This window comes from Pholcus phalangioides, unplaced genomic scaffold (genome assembly GCF_987345545.1).
Source record: "Pholcus phalangioides strain wild (caught in Gottingen) unplaced genomic scaffold, Ppha-v1.0 ptg000015l_1, whole genome shotgun sequence".
Taxonomy (NCBI): Eukaryota; Metazoa; Arthropoda; class Arachnida; order Araneae; family Pholcidae; genus Pholcus; species Pholcus phalangioides.
This window is the reverse complement of record NW_028301608.1, coordinates 28,912,709-28,932,453: the sequence shown is the minus strand read 5'-3', so window position 1 is coordinate 28,932,453 and position 19,745 is coordinate 28,912,709. Positions and strand designations below refer to the sequence as shown.

At 34.1% G+C, this 19,745-nt stretch overlaps 1 protein-coding gene across 2 annotated transcripts in view; it reads left to right on the top strand.

Annotated features, from left to right (window-relative positions):
• LOC149075772 (nephrin-like) overlaps window positions 1–19,745 on the top strand; it is a 182,660-nt gene that overhangs the window by 107,663 nt on the left and 55,252 nt on the right. For both annotated transcript variants that reach the window (XM_089243282.1, XM_089243283.1), the window contains exons 6-7: window positions 852–1,063; window positions 12,736–12,826. In XM_089243282.1, coding sequence (XP_089099408.1) covers window positions 852–1,063; window positions 12,736–12,826 — 303 coding nt within the window. The remainder of the gene's footprint in view (window positions 1–851; window positions 1,064–12,735; window positions 12,827–19,745) is intronic.

The following is a 19,745-nucleotide window of genomic DNA, read 5'->3' as shown; positions in this document are numbered from 1 at the left end:
TGGGGTGAGGAGGCAATGAACAAAAAAAAACAAAAAAAAACTACTAATTATCCACACAAACCTTACATGTAGTGTACACTGTAGTTGGTAATTTTCTCTCAGAATCACTGAAGACGTGGTCATCGGGGGTACGCATGGAGGAGGGGACACGTGCTCTCCCACAAAACCCATCAGATACTGAAAATATTTTTGAACAAGTAAAAAAAAAATTAAAATACCAAAAGAAAACACCTTTGCATGTCATCTTAGTTTCTCCAAATTTAAAATGCTTTTATAGGACATTAGTAGGCTTAAAATTTGTTTAGAGGAGATTTTTGTGCTTCCCTTTCCCAGATCTTGTGTTCTCCCTTCGAAAATTCGATCCTGCGTACGCCTCAAAACATACCGCCCAGAGTGGTGGTTTGTGTATTATGACTAAACTTTTGGACACGGGTGTATATCGCATGAAACGATCACCTGCGTATTTGATACATTTGATACCGTCAAAAGTAGACCGCAAATATTAATAACGTCGGATAATGTCAGCCTGTTTTCAAAACTAAATATAAAAGTTCAAGTGGGTATCACGAACCTTAAAGTTGATTTTTCAAACTTAACTAAAAAATATAGCATTCAATTGCATATCAAATGCAAAAAATTAACAGTTTGAAATGAATTTTCTTCCATTTGATATACAATTGAAATGATATCCTTTTTGGAAAATCAACTATCGGGACGTGACATCCCTTAAACGGCTTTCATTTGCATTGCACTGTACTTTCCGGGTATTGACAGGCACATGGTGGACCGACAACGATTGAATTTCTTTTGTGTCCCTTTCCGTTTCAAGTCTCGTTCTAATTTTGTTCTAGTTCCAGCTGCGAGCGTGAAACTGACCGGACCGTCGGAGGCGAAACGTGGCGACACCATGACGCTGACCTGCACGACGGACGTCAGTAATCCTCCGTCCCAGATCTCGTGGGTCGTCGATGGGGCGATGGTGGTTGGAGGTGAGGAGGTCACGACCAGGCAGCTAGATGGATGGGTCACCACCTCAAACCTCACAATCACACTCACCAGGCAGGTAAATTCTCCTCTCTCTCAACTTCGAGATCTATTTTTCCTCTATCTCCTTATTACTTAGTCCAGTCTAGAAAAAAAATTTTATTTCCATTTTCTTTTATCTCAGTATACAGGGTATTTCACGAATGATAACTGAAAGAAATAAAATTGAAAAGTGAAATATTTGAAAATGTCATGAAAACGAGAGAAATTCAGCTGTGGTGAATAGCACCAGCGTAAATATAACCCTGCGACATTTGAATAATTCGTCGAGATATCGGTGATTGTGAAACCCACGATTTCTGACTTTTTTTCAAGGTAACCTGAACTGTTTTAACTGTTCAATTGGCAAGCATTGAAATATTCTGAAGCAGAATCTTTTGAGAGGGGTTATAAGCAAATGAGATACCTTGAATGTGATTTCATGATAAAAAAAATATTCGGGATTAAAAAAAAAAATATGAGATACCTTGTATATATATATATATACAAGGTGTCCTGTACGTACTAATGTGGCCTTTATCGTTCATCGTCGAGGTATGGTCCAAATTAAAAAAGAAAAATGATCAAAATGTACTCAGAAATCACCAGTTTCGAGGGTCAAAAGGCAGTGCGTCATAGAATGAAAAATCTTAATTTTTATACGGTTCCCCGTCTAAGTACCAATGAGAAAGTTTTTGCCCTGTCTCTTCAGAGCCCCCAAAATCCCATGTTGATGGATTCCAATGATATTTACTGCAACATTCGCTGAGATACTTGAATTCGAAAATAGAGAAAAATTGGGAAAATAATATTAAGGTACTTACGGTAAACGCATCTTTCCCTCATTTATGCTGCTCTTTCCCAACTTTTCTCTGGTTTATGAATTGAAATAGGTAAGGGAATATTGCACTTGAATCGTGGAATTTCCTTTGTTAGCCTCAGGAAAAACAGGGCCACATTTTTATAACTGGAAGTTGCAGAACAGGACGACCGTGTAAAAACATTGCATTTTCGCTCTCGATACTGGTATAGAGTGATTTCTGGGCATAACTTTGACAATTGGAACTATATTTCTACCACGAATGATTGATGAGATAAAGACTGCATTAAGGTTTAAGATTTTAAGACTGCATTGCAGGACACCCTGTTTATGTGGGATATTGCGCTACAGGGAACATAGGGTGTGATTTACTCTAGATTAAGAATATTATATATATAAATGCTACATATGTACTCTTTAAATACTTACTTTTTCATCATTGCCAAAGAATTCAAAGCGATATCCGCCCCCCCCCCAACCCCGCACATGACATTTTACTCGAAATATAAAAAGGTTAGCAATCGTCATTGTTTGGCTTGTTAATAAATGATAGGAATGTGCACATTTGAGTTATTCTTTCCGTAATTATTGAAACTTCACGAACAGCTCACGAGTAAAAATCGTATGTTTAAGAGTTATCATCGAAATATTATACAAAATACTAGAGAAATAGAAAAAAAAAAAACAATGATGTTGCTTTTTTTTAGAGCAAACAGTGTGTGGAATAACCTTGGTTATTGTGTGTGACAAAAAAAAAATTCAAAAATTTCGATCAGCGATGTTTTGGTGAATTTCCATCCACTTGTTATGGGGTGAATTTCTTTCCTGATAATAAAGGAGTGAACGCTACCGATTGACATTTCTTTGAGTTGAAGTGTAAAAATTTTAGTTGTTTTAGAGTTCTCACATTTACTATTTCACGGAGGTCTCTTTATAACAGCCGGAGGTCTCTTTATAACAGCCGGAGGTCTCTTTATAACAGCCGGATTTCTCTTATTCCGCTGATAATTTTATGTTAGAAAGAAACGCTAGAAATTCTTCTTTGAACTCTTCAAAGAAGAGTTCAAAGAAAGGTGTTAATGAAACACCAACGGATTTTTCTTTAACATACAGGTCACAGAAGAGAGGTATCATTTTTTTTTTTTCAGCTCACAACATAAAGACAAGAGACATTCTGGATATTACATGCCGAGATGAACTGTGAAAGAAAAAGTTGTCCCTGGAGGAATCGAGCCAAGGGAATCATGCAATCCGGGCCAGTGCATTAAACAATATACCAAGGAGGCATATTGACTTCTCTTTCTTTATTATACGCAGATATTAGCTCGTGTAGAGACATTGAAGCCTCCATCAACTCTCGCCACAGACAGCAACAGTCCTACAAACAGTACAAATATTCAGCCACTACACATCACTCACTTCACTTCCGAGATATAGATGGCAGCACTGAAAAATCATACACAACACTAGGCACGCACTCAAACTGTTAGGTACACACACAGTTACTACTCCGGCACAACTCGCTAGGTAGTAAAACACTCATAAATGGTGATGAAACCTGAGTTGTGCTCGGTTTGAAAGAAAGAAAGAAAGCCTCCATCTCAACTTCAAAAGAAATGTCTCTACTCAGCGCATTACTCCACTGTGCATCTAATAACGAAGAGAAATCTGTTTGCCTCCATAATATATCGGTTAGTGCACTTGCCTGGATTGTATGAGGACCGTGGCTCGGTGCCTGGGAGAGGCCAGCTGACTTTTCTTGGTGAGAGATTTCATCTCGGCATTAAGTTCCAGAAAGGTTTTTGCGTTTGCTTCGAGTAACATTCTTTATGAACCTGACATACAAACAGTAGAGTCGGAGGTGCAGTTGACCTGTTGGAGTTCACGAAACATTGAGGAAGGGGTTATCGAGAACCCAAAGTACTCCCGACACTGACGTAACTCCTGCGATGAATATTTTCGAGTTTTTCACTAGCTTGATTTTCTAAAATTTTTCAACTTCGAGCCGGTCTCCCATTTGATAGTTTGATTGAAGTTTGATGAAGTTTGATTCGCCCATGGTTCGCAGAATATTTTTATGACTGTTCTATAGGTCTTATCAACGAGCCAATGGAGAGGCCTAACGTTAAAGGCTTTCCACAGAGAACATGTAAGCTTTCTACACGATGCTGACGTTACAAGGAAATTCACGAAGTTGCCAATTCCAGTTCAAAATGAAGGAGACAGGGCAGCAGCACTACGACGCAATATACGCATAAAACTTACTTAAATAAATGCGTTAGTGCCACACATACACTCAGAACACACATTCTGGCTTATACCAATATGGTAGCAATTTCCTAGAGTAATGTTTACGAGCCACATATGAGTACTGTGTAAAAGTAATATAAAGTAGAATCATTTAATATTTTTTTTCTCTTAACCATCTTATTAGATGATTCGACTGCTGTGATTATAGCACAGCAGTTGTATTTGCAACTCATTGAGTGTGGTATTCAACCATGGCAATCTACCTTCTTAACATCGTGCCTAGTGACCATGAAGTCCCGTTTTAACGAGGAAATAAGGATAATCGAGATCGAAGCTCGGTACAATTATTATGTATAATGAGAATCTCTCCCTCAGGATTATCAGGGTTTGCGTGAAGCAGGTGCACAGCGCTTTCAATTAACAATCATATATGCCCGAGAACTCATACCATGTGCAAGAGAAGAGGATTTACCAGTGGATTCGTGAGTGGCAATTCTCGCCGGTGACTGGAAATCGTTTGATCTAAGCGGAATTCCCTTTGGCTGTGACATGACTCTGAGTGATCTTCTCGCAATCGCTTAAACTAACTAACACAGATTGACTGCGCGTCCTAAATCATAAGCGAACGGCCATCCACTGACGGTAGATGGATGATAGATTGCTCTGTACTTGTTATCAGTGCAATAGCGTTACTGTATGGACGAATAACGAGAATTTTGTTGTTTAATAATTTACCAGCAATATTTAATCGGGTGTTTGAGTGCAGTTAATCATGCGTTGCACCGTAAAGTATCCATTTCAATATTCGAGTTTCCGAATAATTTCACTTTAACCCTAATTTAGCATCAAACAATAACACATATTAACCAATACTTTGGTTTACAAAGTTTATACCAACGGGTATGTAGCATAAAAGTAATTAATATTTAATAATGATATCATAAGACATTTTGTTGTTTTTAATGCTGCATACCGGTTTAGAGCTTTGACTACTAACGGCTCACATGTGTGTCTCATGTGTCTCACTAAGATTTCAAATCTTCGGAGACTGATTGTGGTATATCCTAGAAATAGAACCATACCAGTGTTGCTCATGTTCTATGTTTCGTTTCTCAAATAGCACTGCAGTTAGCTCGCTCAAAACCACATATGTGCACCGCCCCCTCATATGTATAACGTCATTGACTACGACTGGGGAATATGTGTCCCAGCCTTGGTTCGAATACCAGTTGGTGGAAAAATCCCCAAACACTGACTTTTTCATATTTGTGACATATTTTGTCCATTTTCATTGTAAATGAGGTAGAAAAAAAACAAGTGGTCAAAAGGTTAAAACGCCTACAACTTACTTAAGACCTATGCAAGATAAAGTTTACTTTCTGTTTGACAGTAGGCAGCAGAGGTCATATATTTTTATGACGTATTTTTGTCAATACTTTTGTGTAGAAGAGAAATCCGGATAAATATTTTCTGCAATTTTTTGGAATCTTAGAATTTTTATCCCTTCGGGACACTTTACATACTATATAATAGGGCTAATTTTTGGGATTTTTTTTGGGAACTAGTCTGTTCTGTTCTCTCTTTTCCGTGAATACTATATACTACCATATACTTCTATCCGTGAATCAGGATATACTATTTTGTTGGAAGTGAAATTTCTTGTTTTTCAGAAAAGCCCAGTTGCGGTATATGGTTCGAGTTTGAGACAATTTGTAGTATATGAGGGCTCCATGATTGCACCAGGCTGCTAACTATTAGGACAGTGGAAAATGTATGGAAATAGGTTGACTATACATTTGCATCGTGACTGCCAAAGAAATCATTTCTGCAGAATTTCACGAATGTATGTAGGGACATTTTTTCGCATCAAAGTAGATGGAAAAAATTAAAAACGAAAGTGTTTAAATTTGTAAATATTTTTTGTATGCGCGAGTTCGGAAAAAACACATGCCCGGTCCGGTGGAAATTTTTACATACCTCGGGTGTTTCCAGCAATAGATTTCTCAAGCTCTGATTCACACTGTTTCTATAGTAAGTCGGTGAGATACTCTCTCGGTTGTGAGGTGACGATGTGGTTCGATTTTCCATATACCTATAAAACTCGAGCAGTCATTTTTTGGAATTTACAAAATGTTTGCATTTTTTGTAGTCAAAAAATGCATTAAAAACATAAACGTCAGCAAATCTTTTATTTTCTTTTTTCAAATTTTCTCAAACATTACAATTTTTTTGTGAATAAAAAAAAATTTCTTCGTTCAAATGTTTTCAATAAAAATTATGCAAGGCATATTCATTCTCAAACAATTTTTTAAAGAATTTTATTTTTAGATTTTATGTAAAAAACCATACTTTTCCACGAGGCACTTTTTTCTGGAAGCCATCTTAACCCCCCACCCTAAAAGTTCAACTTCAAGTTCTGTCCTCTGATGAAAGCCCCCCAAGGTTAGTAATCGCCATATTTTTTAATTAAAAACTTACACATTCTTCAAGTCTGGGCTTAACGTCAGGGCATTGGATATATACTAAAGAAACGGGGTAAAGATGGCGCATGCTTCGGCCTACTATATCCAATTGCTCTAAGTGATATGACCTTCTTCAGTGACGCCACGAGCTTCGCGCGGAGGCTTTGTGCTATAGATGGTGTTAACTCAGCTTTCTGAGGTGAAAAAAATTCTTTAAGAAAAAGCAACCTATACATTCGTGGCCGCAGGGTCTGAAAGGGACAGAGGAAAGTGAATTTTTCTACATCAACAACAAAACATGGTAACTGGTACAAACTTGTACAAAATGACAGAAGCAGTACACAAAAAATACGCGAATTAAGAACATTCACTCTGTGACCCCAAGGGACTAGGGTTGATTACGATTATGGATTTGATTTTACATAACATTTATTTTCCCCCATTTTTAAATATAAAGCAACAGAATAAGACGTTTAATAGAAAGTTATGTGCATATTCGCATTTCATCTCATTAACTACAAAGGGTGTCCCGTAAAAGCCAGCACGGTCTTCATCTCATCAACTGTCCGTCGTAGAGGTATGATTCCAGTTTAAAAAATTCTCAACAGTCGTTCAAAAATTATCCTGTACCAGTGTGTAACAAAATACAAAAAAAGCTAATTTTTTATACGGCCCCCCTGTGCTCCAACTTTCAGTTAGAAAGTTGTTGCCCTGTCTTTCCTAATTCAAACAAAAAAATCCACGTTTCTAAGCGCAATATTCACAGCGATATTCGAATTTCAAAACGGTGGATATTTGGGAAAAAACAGCGTTAAATGCGGAAAAACCGTTTCACCCGCATTTAACGCTGTTCTTTCGGAAATTTCCTTCATTTTTTCGAAATCGGATATCTCTGTGAATATTGAACTTCGAAACGTGGATTTCTTTTTTTTGTTGGAATCCGGAGAGGCAGGGCAACAACTTTCTAACTGGAAGTTGGAGTACAGGGGGGACCGAATAAAAATTTTGCTTTTTTATATGTTACACACTGTACGTATTTCCCCTCTCAAAACTGGTACATGTTAAGTTTTGAACGCCTGTTGACCATTTTTTAAATTTGAATCGTACCGCTAAGACGGACGGCTAATGAGATAAAGGCCTTACTAGCATTTACAGGACACCCTGCATAACCAATATTACATATATTTCTTTTTATCAATGCATAAAACCTTAAATACACTCGTACAAAAACATGGAAAAAAATATGCATATTAGCAGTGTGTGCAGGGAGTGTAAAGATTATGTATGTATCCGTAAAATGGTCAAATTCCGGAAAAGGAAATTTCTTGGCGTTAACTCTATGTAATAAGATATATATTAAAGTTAAAAAAAAACAAAATCATGTCAATCGATCCCATTCGGTGAAAGCCGTTAAATAATAATGATGATAATAATAATACCACCAGTTTACTCAGCTGTACGTATGATTTCCCATCCATCATTGAACAGGAGCTGCGATTTGACAAAATTCAAATTTATCACGATGATCCTGTTAAAGTGAAAAGAAACAAAATCCATTACGGAGAAATCTCCCTGAAGACGAGACACGTTCAGAATCGATAGATGGAGCGACGTTTTTTGATCATTTATATCGTCGTTAATCGATGGGAAACCATTAGCTTTACATTAAACATTCTTTCAAATCTATCTAATTTACGAGATGATAGAGTATATTTTTCGTTCTTTTCTTCACGGCGGTCGGGAATTTCATTGACTAGATAGAGGAACTAGAAAAAACACTATATAATCCTTTTTTTTTTGGTTCATCTCGTATATCTATGTAATGATTACTTGGGCGGTCACTGGAATCGGGATGGGTGAATGGGTAAGGTAAAAATGTTTAGGGATATTTTATCAGTGTTTCTCGCCACTGTGTGATTTTTCTTCTTTTGATCTGGAAGCACTTCCCCATTTATTGAATTCCCAGATCGCTATGACTACCGCGGTATACGTGACTGGAATATCGAACCATTGCTGGAATCGGGAAAGACCATGCATGATTTAGTGCTAACATCCTACTCCCTCCCTCAACCCGCTCCTTTTATTCTTACAAATGGTCACTGAAGCTGCTGAGATTTTTTTTTTTTTTTTGCTGCTGAATAATAAAGAGATTAAGTGACCCTCGGGTACAACAGGTTAGCTATCCCCTCTGGTTTTATAGAAAATTATGCAGCTGATTATTTCCCCCACTCTCTACAATTTAATTTTCAATGAATACTCTGATTTTAAGTGATGACGGAATAATTTGATACAAATTAAAAGATTAAACTCTGTATCTACGATGATAATTGGTTTAAAGCATATCGGGGATCGATTTAGAAGTAGGGCTGGACAAATCTCGAAAAAATTACATGTTCAGCCGGACACGTAGCTTGGAATAATAGATTCCCGAAATCAATATTTTACATGACCCACAAATATTACAACTATATTTACTAATCTAAAAAAATTAAAAACGAATTTATTAATTTCCATAAAAAGTATCAAAAAAAGAGATATAACCTTTTCAACTGAAGTTTCGAAAGAAATTCAAAAAAGTCAATAAATCTACCGATTAAATACCTACCAAAATACCAATTAAATCATTAAATTTGTCAAACTGCTAATTAGACTTTACCGGCCATTCAAAAGATTTGACTTTATTGGCTTTCGACATTAGCAGATTTTGAAACGGGAATAAAAGCATTGGAATATTCGAATATTTGGTCTCTTGAAGTAATAAATCATGCAAAAATCGGTAAATTGTCCACTAGCTCATTTTGATAAACATCTGTGCTCATTCATATATGAATGGAACATAATTACTATCACAAATTGACAACAAAATTCGTGCACATATTTTTTTCTCCTAAATTTAGTCAGGGGTTTTTAGAAGTAGAAAATATTAATTACATGTTTTCCCATATTATAAAGCAATCGGTTTTTATTCATTGAATTGTATCACAATATATTTCTTTCATCATGCATACGTTGCTAAATGCCGTTTTCTTCTTAAATTCGTTAATTACCTTCCTGTTGTCAGTTATGTTTTTGTATTATACTATACGGGGGGGGGGGATACCCTTTTTCTTTTCTTTTTTTTCTCGTTGTTATTGGGGCAGAATGCATCATTATTTCACTTACAATCCAGGTCACTCCAAAGTATTTTGTATCTGTATTTTTATTAAGTAAATAAAATTATCTTAACTTAGCCCCTCAGCGCCATTCTACGTAGTTAGTATGCACGATTAAATCACCGTATGGCGTCGTCAGATCTCAGTACTCTCCCCGACTTTCTGAATCCGATAATTTTTCTCGGTCAGAAATTATATTTCAAAAACTCACTAAATTTTTTTTTGTTACAGTATGTTCTTTTTCCACAGTCTAAAATTTTATAGTATTTTAAATTTTTTTTGAAACCCTTCAACGTCGTGCGTATTATTTTCATTTATTATATTTTATTTCAAGTAATGAGCTATTGCTGCTTAATATATGGGGATACGAGATATTATTGTAAAGAACATGTTTCAGCCCATTGAGCTAAAACGTATAGTTGAGTTAGTAGCTCTTTGTTACATCTATATAGCTGAGCTATATAAATTCGATTTTTGGCAGCGGTAGAAGAGAAAAAATAATAATTTTACCAAAAAAAACCAAAACTATCATAAATTTTTAGATAATAAAAGTGATACTATATAATATTATAGAAAAATTCTTAATTATTTCAATGATTAGAATTTGAAAGTTATAATTTTGTTATTAAACATCTGAGAAAACCGAGATTCCATTTAAATATCCTCCGGGCTTGAGGAGTTTCAGACCCCTGAAGTCAAATTTTCAAAATGCCTTTAAAAATATATATATCAATTGTAAATCAAATGCAAAAAATTTCATGTCAGTCGGTTTATTTGTTCTTTGAAACTAAAAGAAAAAAATTAATGAGTTATAGTATAAATGTATACAAAAAAATGCACTTTGAACACACGTTTTTCTCAGATTGCAGTTATTTGAGATCGGAAGTTTTTCTACTAACAATAAAATATCTACTAAAAAAAAAAACCGTAGAATAAACATTTCTGCAAATTTTTCTGAGTTTTGAGTATAGTAGTTTGTTTTTCCTAATTTTAATGGATGAACTCAAAAACTTGCAATCTGAGAAAATCGCGTTCAAAGTTTTTTCTTGAATACATATATTTGCGATATAATTCATTACTTCTTTCTCTAATTTCGATAGAAGAACAAGTTTATCTATTGAGCCGAAATTTTTTGCATTTGATTGTGGGGGTCGTGATACACCCCTTAAGTGAATAAAATTTCCTTATTTTAACGTACAAGAGCTGTTGTACCTGTTGCAAGAGCGGCTCTAGTCGCTATAAAGCCACCTTCAAATTATCGTATGATTTGTTACTGGCTGCTCCTTTTATAGCTCCAGGAGTCAGTATATTCAAGTATAACAAAGCTTTTGTTCACATTTCGAAATCAGTTTATTTTTGGTTGAATGCCAATGAAGGCACTCCATTGAATACCCTCTGTCAGTATAATGCATTTTCGAGGCGCAAATGCGAGCAAGTCTCCCATTTGATAGTCTCTTCCCAGACAGCAGACAGACCATCAATATAGTACTTACAGAGTCCGGTGTGAAAATAATGGCTGAGCCAAGGCGTCTTGATCCAATAGGCATCCAAAAATTCATACATTATTACAAAACGTACATGAATGCTGAAAATATCTATACCAAAATATATAGAAACAATAATCTACGAATTGAAAATATGAAAACTGATTGGCAGAGACAATTCCAGTGCTATGGAAAGTCAGAATAAATAAAAAAAAATAATTCCCCAATTGATGAAAATTCAGAGTTTAAGAAAGAAATTATATTATTAATACACGTTTAGGGACCCCGAAAACGCTGGGCCTGGTGCGATCGCACCTGTCAGATATTTTTCCCTGGACTGGCGTGCAACCGCACCTGTCGCACATCTACATGGGCGTATCTGATGTCATGAATCAAACCCAGCGCAATCCGGGCAAGCGAGCTATCAATATATATCATTGGAGGCAGGACACATCCGTCCTCATAATTTTCGCTGTTCCTGTTTCAACACATTACTCCACTATGCGTAAATTATAAGGAAGGCTTGAACCTGTTTTCAGTGGTGTATGTGGATAGCACGCTTGCCCGGATTGCAAGAGGACTGCGTTCGATTCCAGGCGGAGACTTTTCTTTCCGAGTTCAACTCGACATAGTATGCAGAAAACGAGTATTCCTTTCCTTCATCGATTGACTGAGAAAAAAATCATCTCACTCTCAAAACAGCCGCTGTGGTGGTCGAGTGGTGGCCGGACTCGTGATGCGAGGATCCGGGTTCGAATCCCACAGTGGTGGTCGGCTGAAGTTGGTTTTCTGTGGTTCCCAACTTCAAGGCGCAAATGCGAGCCGATCTCCCCGTTAAAAAGTCTCGCCACAGAGAGCAACAGTCCTACAACAGTAAATCATTCAACCATAACACTTCACTCATAGTTAGTAAAACTGGGGGCATATGATAGCACTACACATAACAAGCATTACACAGAAACAAACTTTACGTCAGGTTGCACTACACGTACACGCACATTCCCGCATGTACCGATTCGTTGGGGGGTTCCGCGGGGGGGGGTGCATGTGTGGTGTAGCAGTAGTAGGTAGGGGCTCGGGGATCCATGATGTTCTTAGGTCAGCCACCTCGTTGGGCAATTTGCCTGTTGTGGCGTTGTATTTGTATTTGTATATTTGGTTTCGATCTATTTTGCACCATTGATATACCCGGAACATTGTTCACAGGATTAGTGTTTTTGAAATGCAGTGAAACCTCTCTTTTACGGACACCAGTGGGGCAAAAAAATCACCCTTAAAAGAGAGGTGACCGTTAATCAGGGGTTTGAAATGTACACTTTTATTACTCAAAGGGAAATTATTATTTGGATGTAAAAGAGGGGGTGACCGCATCTGAGGGGTGTCCGTTAATCCGTTAAGAACGGTTTTACTGTAGATACATTTTTTTAGCAAAATTTCTCCATTTTCCCAGATTCATTCTTACCGATATCGATCATTTGCAATTGCTACTCATTTTTTGCGTCCTTAAACAGTTCGCTGGTTTGAAATGTTTGTTCTTCTTGCAGGATCCTGACATAAAAACCTTCGCTTGTTATGCTGAAAATCCACCCGTAAGAAAAAAAAAGACGTTCAAGACGCATAAGCTCATAGTAACTTGTAAGTGAAGCTATTCTTTCTGTAATTTATAATATCGTACATAATTATTATACCTTCAGTTTTGTTCTTTGTCTGAGCTCTCTTTAATTGCATGATTTGAATTATATCCGTCTTCCGAAATTCCATTTTTCCCACATGGAGTAGTATCATTTCTTACGCGGTAAGATCATTACAAAAATGGAGACCGTAAATCTAATGTTGCTTATCTAATTGCCGTAATTGCATACATCTGTAATTTCTTCCTATCACACTCATATATGTATCGCCGACAAAATTTTTAATATGTACTACCGCTCATTTCTCTTCCAGAACTTTCTCTTTCTAGTGTTCTTTCGTTTTCATTGAGTTTATTAAATTCTTTTTCGTTTATAAAAAGCAATTAAGGTAAAAACAAATATGATTTTATTTTCTTCCGAAACTAGATTTGTTGAGAAGTATATTTCATTTTCATTTTTATTCATTATAATAATGATTCCTCTTAATGATCACAAACTACATGCTTATTATAATAATCATGATACAAATACGTCCAAATGAATTATGCATTTTTGCCACAGAATCATGCATATGAAAAGAAATTAAAATGCTGAATGATAGCAAAATATTTTCCATACTCACTAGGATAAATACCGTAAACCAGGGTAATTTTACAAGAATTTCGCAATCTTGAATACGGTATTCGTACTGTGATTGTTAATAATATTATTTCTGGAAGGAAATATATCTAAAAACCCTAAGCTTGCTCATCATGTGCGATTATTTAAAATTACTCGTAAAATAAATTGGGGGAGACTACTCTGTGAAAGCCATACCAGTACCCTTGTCTGATTGTTACCCCAATACTAGCCTTCAGAAATTCTATAAGAGGAGATTACAATGAAAAAACATTGTTTTTTTAGTTTTTCTCCTAGTAAAGTTCTTTTTGTTCTGTTAAATTTTAAGAGGAGAGAACTAGAAATTTTATTTGTATGCAGCTTTCGAAAATTTTGTAAAAAAAAAGAAATGAAACTGAGCAAAAAAAATAAAAAATAACAAATCGAGTTTAAACCAACTTTTTCTTGAAGTACAGGTTGCAAAAGACATTGAAAAAATTCCTCACTTATTTACTTATTTACAACGTTTTATTCAAACACGTTCATTCACACACATGAAAATTGTAAAAATATTAATTAATTAAGATCAAATTAAATATATTTCTTCATGTCGACTAGAAATACTTATATTTATCACTTTTACCAGTGATTATGCATAATACCCAAGCGCCGTTGATAAATTTAATAAGTACAAAAAGAATATTACTTGTTACGGTGCGTTTAAAAACAAATACGATAAACATGTTGGGGTAAATCGAGAAGCTATCCGTACTTAGAGAATAGGACAGCCATAAATAGTTTTTATGGGCATTGTATTATACCGTATTTTATCATGCATACATAGTTTTTAGTTCTTATGATTGCATTTTTAATTGGGTGGCTGTATTTTTGGAATATTTTTTTTCAGCCACCTCGTTGGACATTTTGCCTGTATTTGTATTTGTATAAAAACCTCTCATTAAACAAATTCGTGGATTTAACGAATTTATCCAGGTATTTGAGCGTACAAAATCGTCAGACCCCGATATAACGAACTTCTTTTACCGAATTCTTCAATCGGATCACGATATAAGTCTTTGTAATTTGAATACAATGTGAAAGGATTTCCTGCTGCGGCCGGAAAGAATTTCCTTTGAATACTGCGAAGCTTTGAGGAATTCTACTGCCCTCGATACAACGAACTCCTGTTTAACAAATTTTAAGATTGTACCCCCATATTACGTATCATTTTACCAAATTGTCATTGTGTTTATATTTTTTTCTCATTTATCAAACGTAACCCCACTGATATTCAGGTATTACGCACAATCACCGGTAAATGTGGTTTTTTTTTAGTATTTATCAAATTTACCAACGACGCTTGTGGATAACGTGCGTAATAGCATAATAGCCGCTAAGAGTGATAAATTTATCAAACTTACCTAGACAATTGGTGATTATGCATAGCATAATTAACGATTTATCACTTTCACCGTAACATTCATATCATTTCATGAGGTTGTAAGAGAGAGTGATTTTTTTTTCGAAGTTGCACAACTCTGATCTATCCCTATAAGGGTATTGTTTTCGTGTTTTTTTCTCCCATTGGTGGACCATATCGGATGCTCAATCTTCTCTTCGAAGGAATTTTCTGTTTTCTTCCGGAAATGATATTTCAACTGTTTCTCTCTCTGTCTCTCTCTCACACACATTTTATCACGAAGAAACTTCCAAGAATGTGTCTGCAGTTTGTTTCATAACTCAAGGACCCCCCCCCCCCAGGCACTTTCCCTTTTTTAAAGGTCGGGAAAATTTCGGCCACAAAAAGTACTTTTAAGTCTCTGTGGTTTACCCCATAAAAATGCATTGGAAAAACAAAATTGTTCAAAAATGGATGTAAATTCATGCTGTTAGCATATTTCTAACCAAAACAAACATCAAAGTAATTTAATTGAAAAAAATAAATTTAATAAATATAAAAAAAATAAGTTTAATAAATTAAAAAAAATAAATTTAATAAATTTAAAAAAAATAAATTTAATAAATTTAAAAAAAATAAATTTAATAAATTTAAAAAAAATAAATTTAATAAATTTAAAAAATTAATAAATTAAAAAAAATTAATAAATTAAAAAAAATAAATTTAATAAATTAAAAAAATAAATTTAATAAATTAAAAAAATAAATTTAATAAATTTAAAAAATTTAAAAAAAATAAATATAATAAATTAAAAAAATTAAAAAAAAATAAATATAATAAATCAAAAAATAAATTTAATAAATCAAAAAATAAATTTAATAAATCAAAAAATAAATTTAATAAATCAAAAAATAAATTTAATAAATCAAAAAATAAATTTAATAAATTAAAACATTAATGCATTCTCTCAATTGTTTTTGAGCAGCGTATATTCAAATATATAAAACCCAAAGGGACCACATAAAAAGTTAAGAGTAACTAGAAAAAACATTATATCCATCACTTGTAAGAATGAAATGGAACTTGATCCTTGTTATAACTTTTACTCTGGATCATATAAGGTCCATTTACCATTAAAAAAAACCAACACTAATTTATACGGAACGAAAACATGAGAGTTTTTAGCTTGAGCTCGATTTATTATAGCATGAAAAAAATAAAAAATACTAGATGCTGGACGATTTCTTATCCTTGTTATTTTGAGTCGGATGCTGTTCTTTATACTCCGAGGTTTTATATATAAAAAAGTATTTTCTGGGTCCTATTTTTTTCACCGTAAACTTTTCTGTACGTAGAGAATGAACAAAGGTGAATGGAACCGATGCCAGCTGCAGGGTGGCCATTACTCAAAAATGTTTTTCTTTTCCCTTAGAAAAATTCTGGGTTGATGCCACGCCTCTCTGATATACTGTCACTGTTCACAACACACTCAGTTCACTGCTCTGCTCTACTTTTGGCATTCTTTACTTTTTTGCGTGAGAAAATTCTATCTCTATCCAAAACTCACATCAGATTTTTTTTTTTCATATTCAAGCATATACAGTAAACCTCCCGCTTTTGAAATATTACATTATCCGAATCAATAGCATTCAAGAAAGTAGCACGCAGTGAATAATCTTTATGAAGAATGAAACAAATATTTTGTAATATATTCATGTGTGCAATTTTATCATGAATTTTGAAAATGTCTAGAATTTCGTGTGTTCATTATTACGTGTATGAACCTATCTCAAGGGAAATTTTCCGTGAGGATAACTAAGCAGTCCTTTGCTTTTCAAGTTGAAGAAATATTGTCTAGAGAGGAAAACAACAAATTTGAAAGCAGTAATAGATTATGTTAGCAGGGGTGTCTCTCAAGACCCTGAAGTCTATTATTCAAAAATTACTTTAACGAATATATTCCATTTAATTGCAAATCAAACTATAAAAATTTCGTGTTAATCGGTTCTTTCGAAATAATAGAGAGAAGTAATGTTTCGTGTAAAGAAAGAAGTTAATGAAAGAATGTACTAGATCACACATGTCTCGTTCATGCACCTACTCCAAGGCTACACATACCGGACGATGCCCGGTGCGAAAATAATATCGGGGGACATGTGCGTCTGAGCAACCTCTCTCGTCCCGATTTTACGTATTTTGTGGGGGGAGGGAATTAGCATATATTATTTGAGAATATGCACGAACGCTGAGAAATATCCATACGAATAGTTTTAAACACACTTGAATACATATAAATTAACGAAAAATTGAAGGAAATTTAGCCCTGAACGTAATTTTACACGAATTAGAGAAACAATTTCTGAAACTTATAGGAAACTTGGAATGGAAATTTTGGGATTTATGAACTTTCGAAATAATTGAAGGAAATAATTCCATCACAAATGAAATTTCAGACATAATGAAAGAAAAAATTCAAGAACAAATGAAAGAGATAATTCCAAAAATGATGAACAAAATAATGATTTCAGAGTTGGTTAAAGAAATAATTCAATAAAAATGTAAAAAGATCCTAAAAAATGTGAAAAAATGGATAAGTAAAGAAATGACAGAAAAAATAAACATCAAAGAAAGATTATGTAAGAGGCATAAAAAAATCCGATGCATTTTATCCTATGAGATTGAATATAAAGATAGTGACAGAAACTTTAAAAATATATTTAAAAAAAACAAATCAAAAATATATTTAAAAAAAAACAAATAAAAAATATATTTAAAAAAAAACAAATCAAAAATATATTAAGAAATGTGTGATACGTAAGAAAATAACACAAGACTACATTGGAAGTGCATCAATGAACACGTATGGAATAAAAATGCGAAACAAAACACCTTACCAGATCTTTTAAATCTTAGAGATATGGCTGAAAGTTTCAATAACGACTTTGTCAGAAGAAATTTAAACGATGTAGAAGAAACTACAAACTGTGTGCTCTTGTAAAAGAAAATATTTTTAATAACTCCAGTGAAACTATGTTTTGTTCAGAGACCTCTAACGGAACATTAAAAGAATAATAACAGAATTAACTACAATTCAGCACCAGCCAATTTAGCACAGCGACAATTCAGCGCAGTGAGTGTGTTTTGCAAACAATTTTGTGTAGTACTCTCTAGTTTCCCTATTATACGCTACGATATAACTCGATTATGTTGATTTGGATATTTTAACAAAAAGCTCTTGAGCAGTCATAAGGGGAAATGCACCAAACTAGAGCATACCATCATAACAGGTAACAAGCTGTTATAATAAATGGTGAAATCAGCATATTCGAAAAGGTAATGAAAGGAGTCCCGCAAAGATCGATCCTAGGGCCATTATTATTTCCTGTTTATACCAATGATATATATATGTGAAATGAGTTTAAATGGTAAATTAATTTCATGATGTCACGCAGATGACCCTATACTTTACGTTAAAGATTCAGAAATGATGTGTTAAAAAATGTTGAAGATGACCTATTTAAGATAAACATACGCCTAAATAATAACAAATTAAAACTAAATATCGAAAAACAAAATACATTTGCTTAAAAACTGAAACTATCAACCATTAAACTGATATACATATAAAAATACATAATCATTGCTTGTGCCAATTGAACTTACAATGTAATTGTCGAGAAATTGAAAGAGTTTATGGCTATTACTATTTAGGAATGATAATAAAGAATGATGTTAAATGGAATATGTACTGTATATGATATATATGCGACAATCCTATATATACACTCAAAAACACGATTCATAAAGACTTTGAAAGGGACATCTTTTATGCATGGATTTATTCAATAATAATATATAGAATTTGTGCCTTGGGTGAGGCATGCGATAATTGTGGGGCATGCAAGGATTGAATAGTACTTATAATAAAATATAAGATCACTAATAACAATTACTAACTATAACAACAACAGAACAGAATGACACACTAAATATAAGGCAAATCTATACAGGGTGTTTGTTGCCTTGAAGTGGTGACAAACTCAGACGAGTGATATTAGGCGTCAAGGGGAACAAAAATTGTCATAGAACATAAGGTATCGCAAACCACGTTTAGCCGGTGGAAATCGAAAAAATATTTATGAAGTGACGTGTGACGTCGAGTGGGACAAAAAGGCCAATGATAAGTAGAAAAAACATCTATTTGACAGCATGATCAGTGCAAAATAAGTATAAAAAAGTAAAATAAATACGTACAAAGTCATGCTGTCAAGTAAATAATTTTTGTACTTATTTTAAAAAAGAAAATTTTAATTTTTTTTTACTTGTACTTTATTTTGTGCAATAAATGCAGTGTTGTAATCATGCGGTTTAATAATGCTATGTTTTTCTACTTATTTTACTGGCCTGTTTGTCCCACTCGACGTCACACCCTCAATTAAGAATTTTTGCGATTTCCACCGACTAAACGGGGTTTGCGATATCGTGTTCTATGACAATTTTTGTTTTTCTTGATGCCTAATATCCCTACTCTGAATTTGTCGTCAGTTCAAGGCAACGCCCAGTGTGTATCGAATTATAAAATTTGTAACATCAAATAATACAAAGCTAACAATAAAAAGCAATAGAACATCTACTCGATATAGGAATATTTTTCAAGTTGCAAGAGTCAATAAAACATTATTTAAAAAAAGTTTCTGTTATTTTGTCCCTAAAACACCAAATCTCTTTCATATAATGATCTAACCATACGAACAGTAATATGGGCTCAAATTTCAACACTCAAAATCTTCTAATAAATACAGATGATTGGTAAGAATAACAAAAGCTGATATGTAATTTTTTTACAGTATTGATGAATATAGTTTTGCTTACTGTCGAAAAAGTTGTTAGTTCTTTCTAAATATTATTGATCTTTTTTGTTATTATA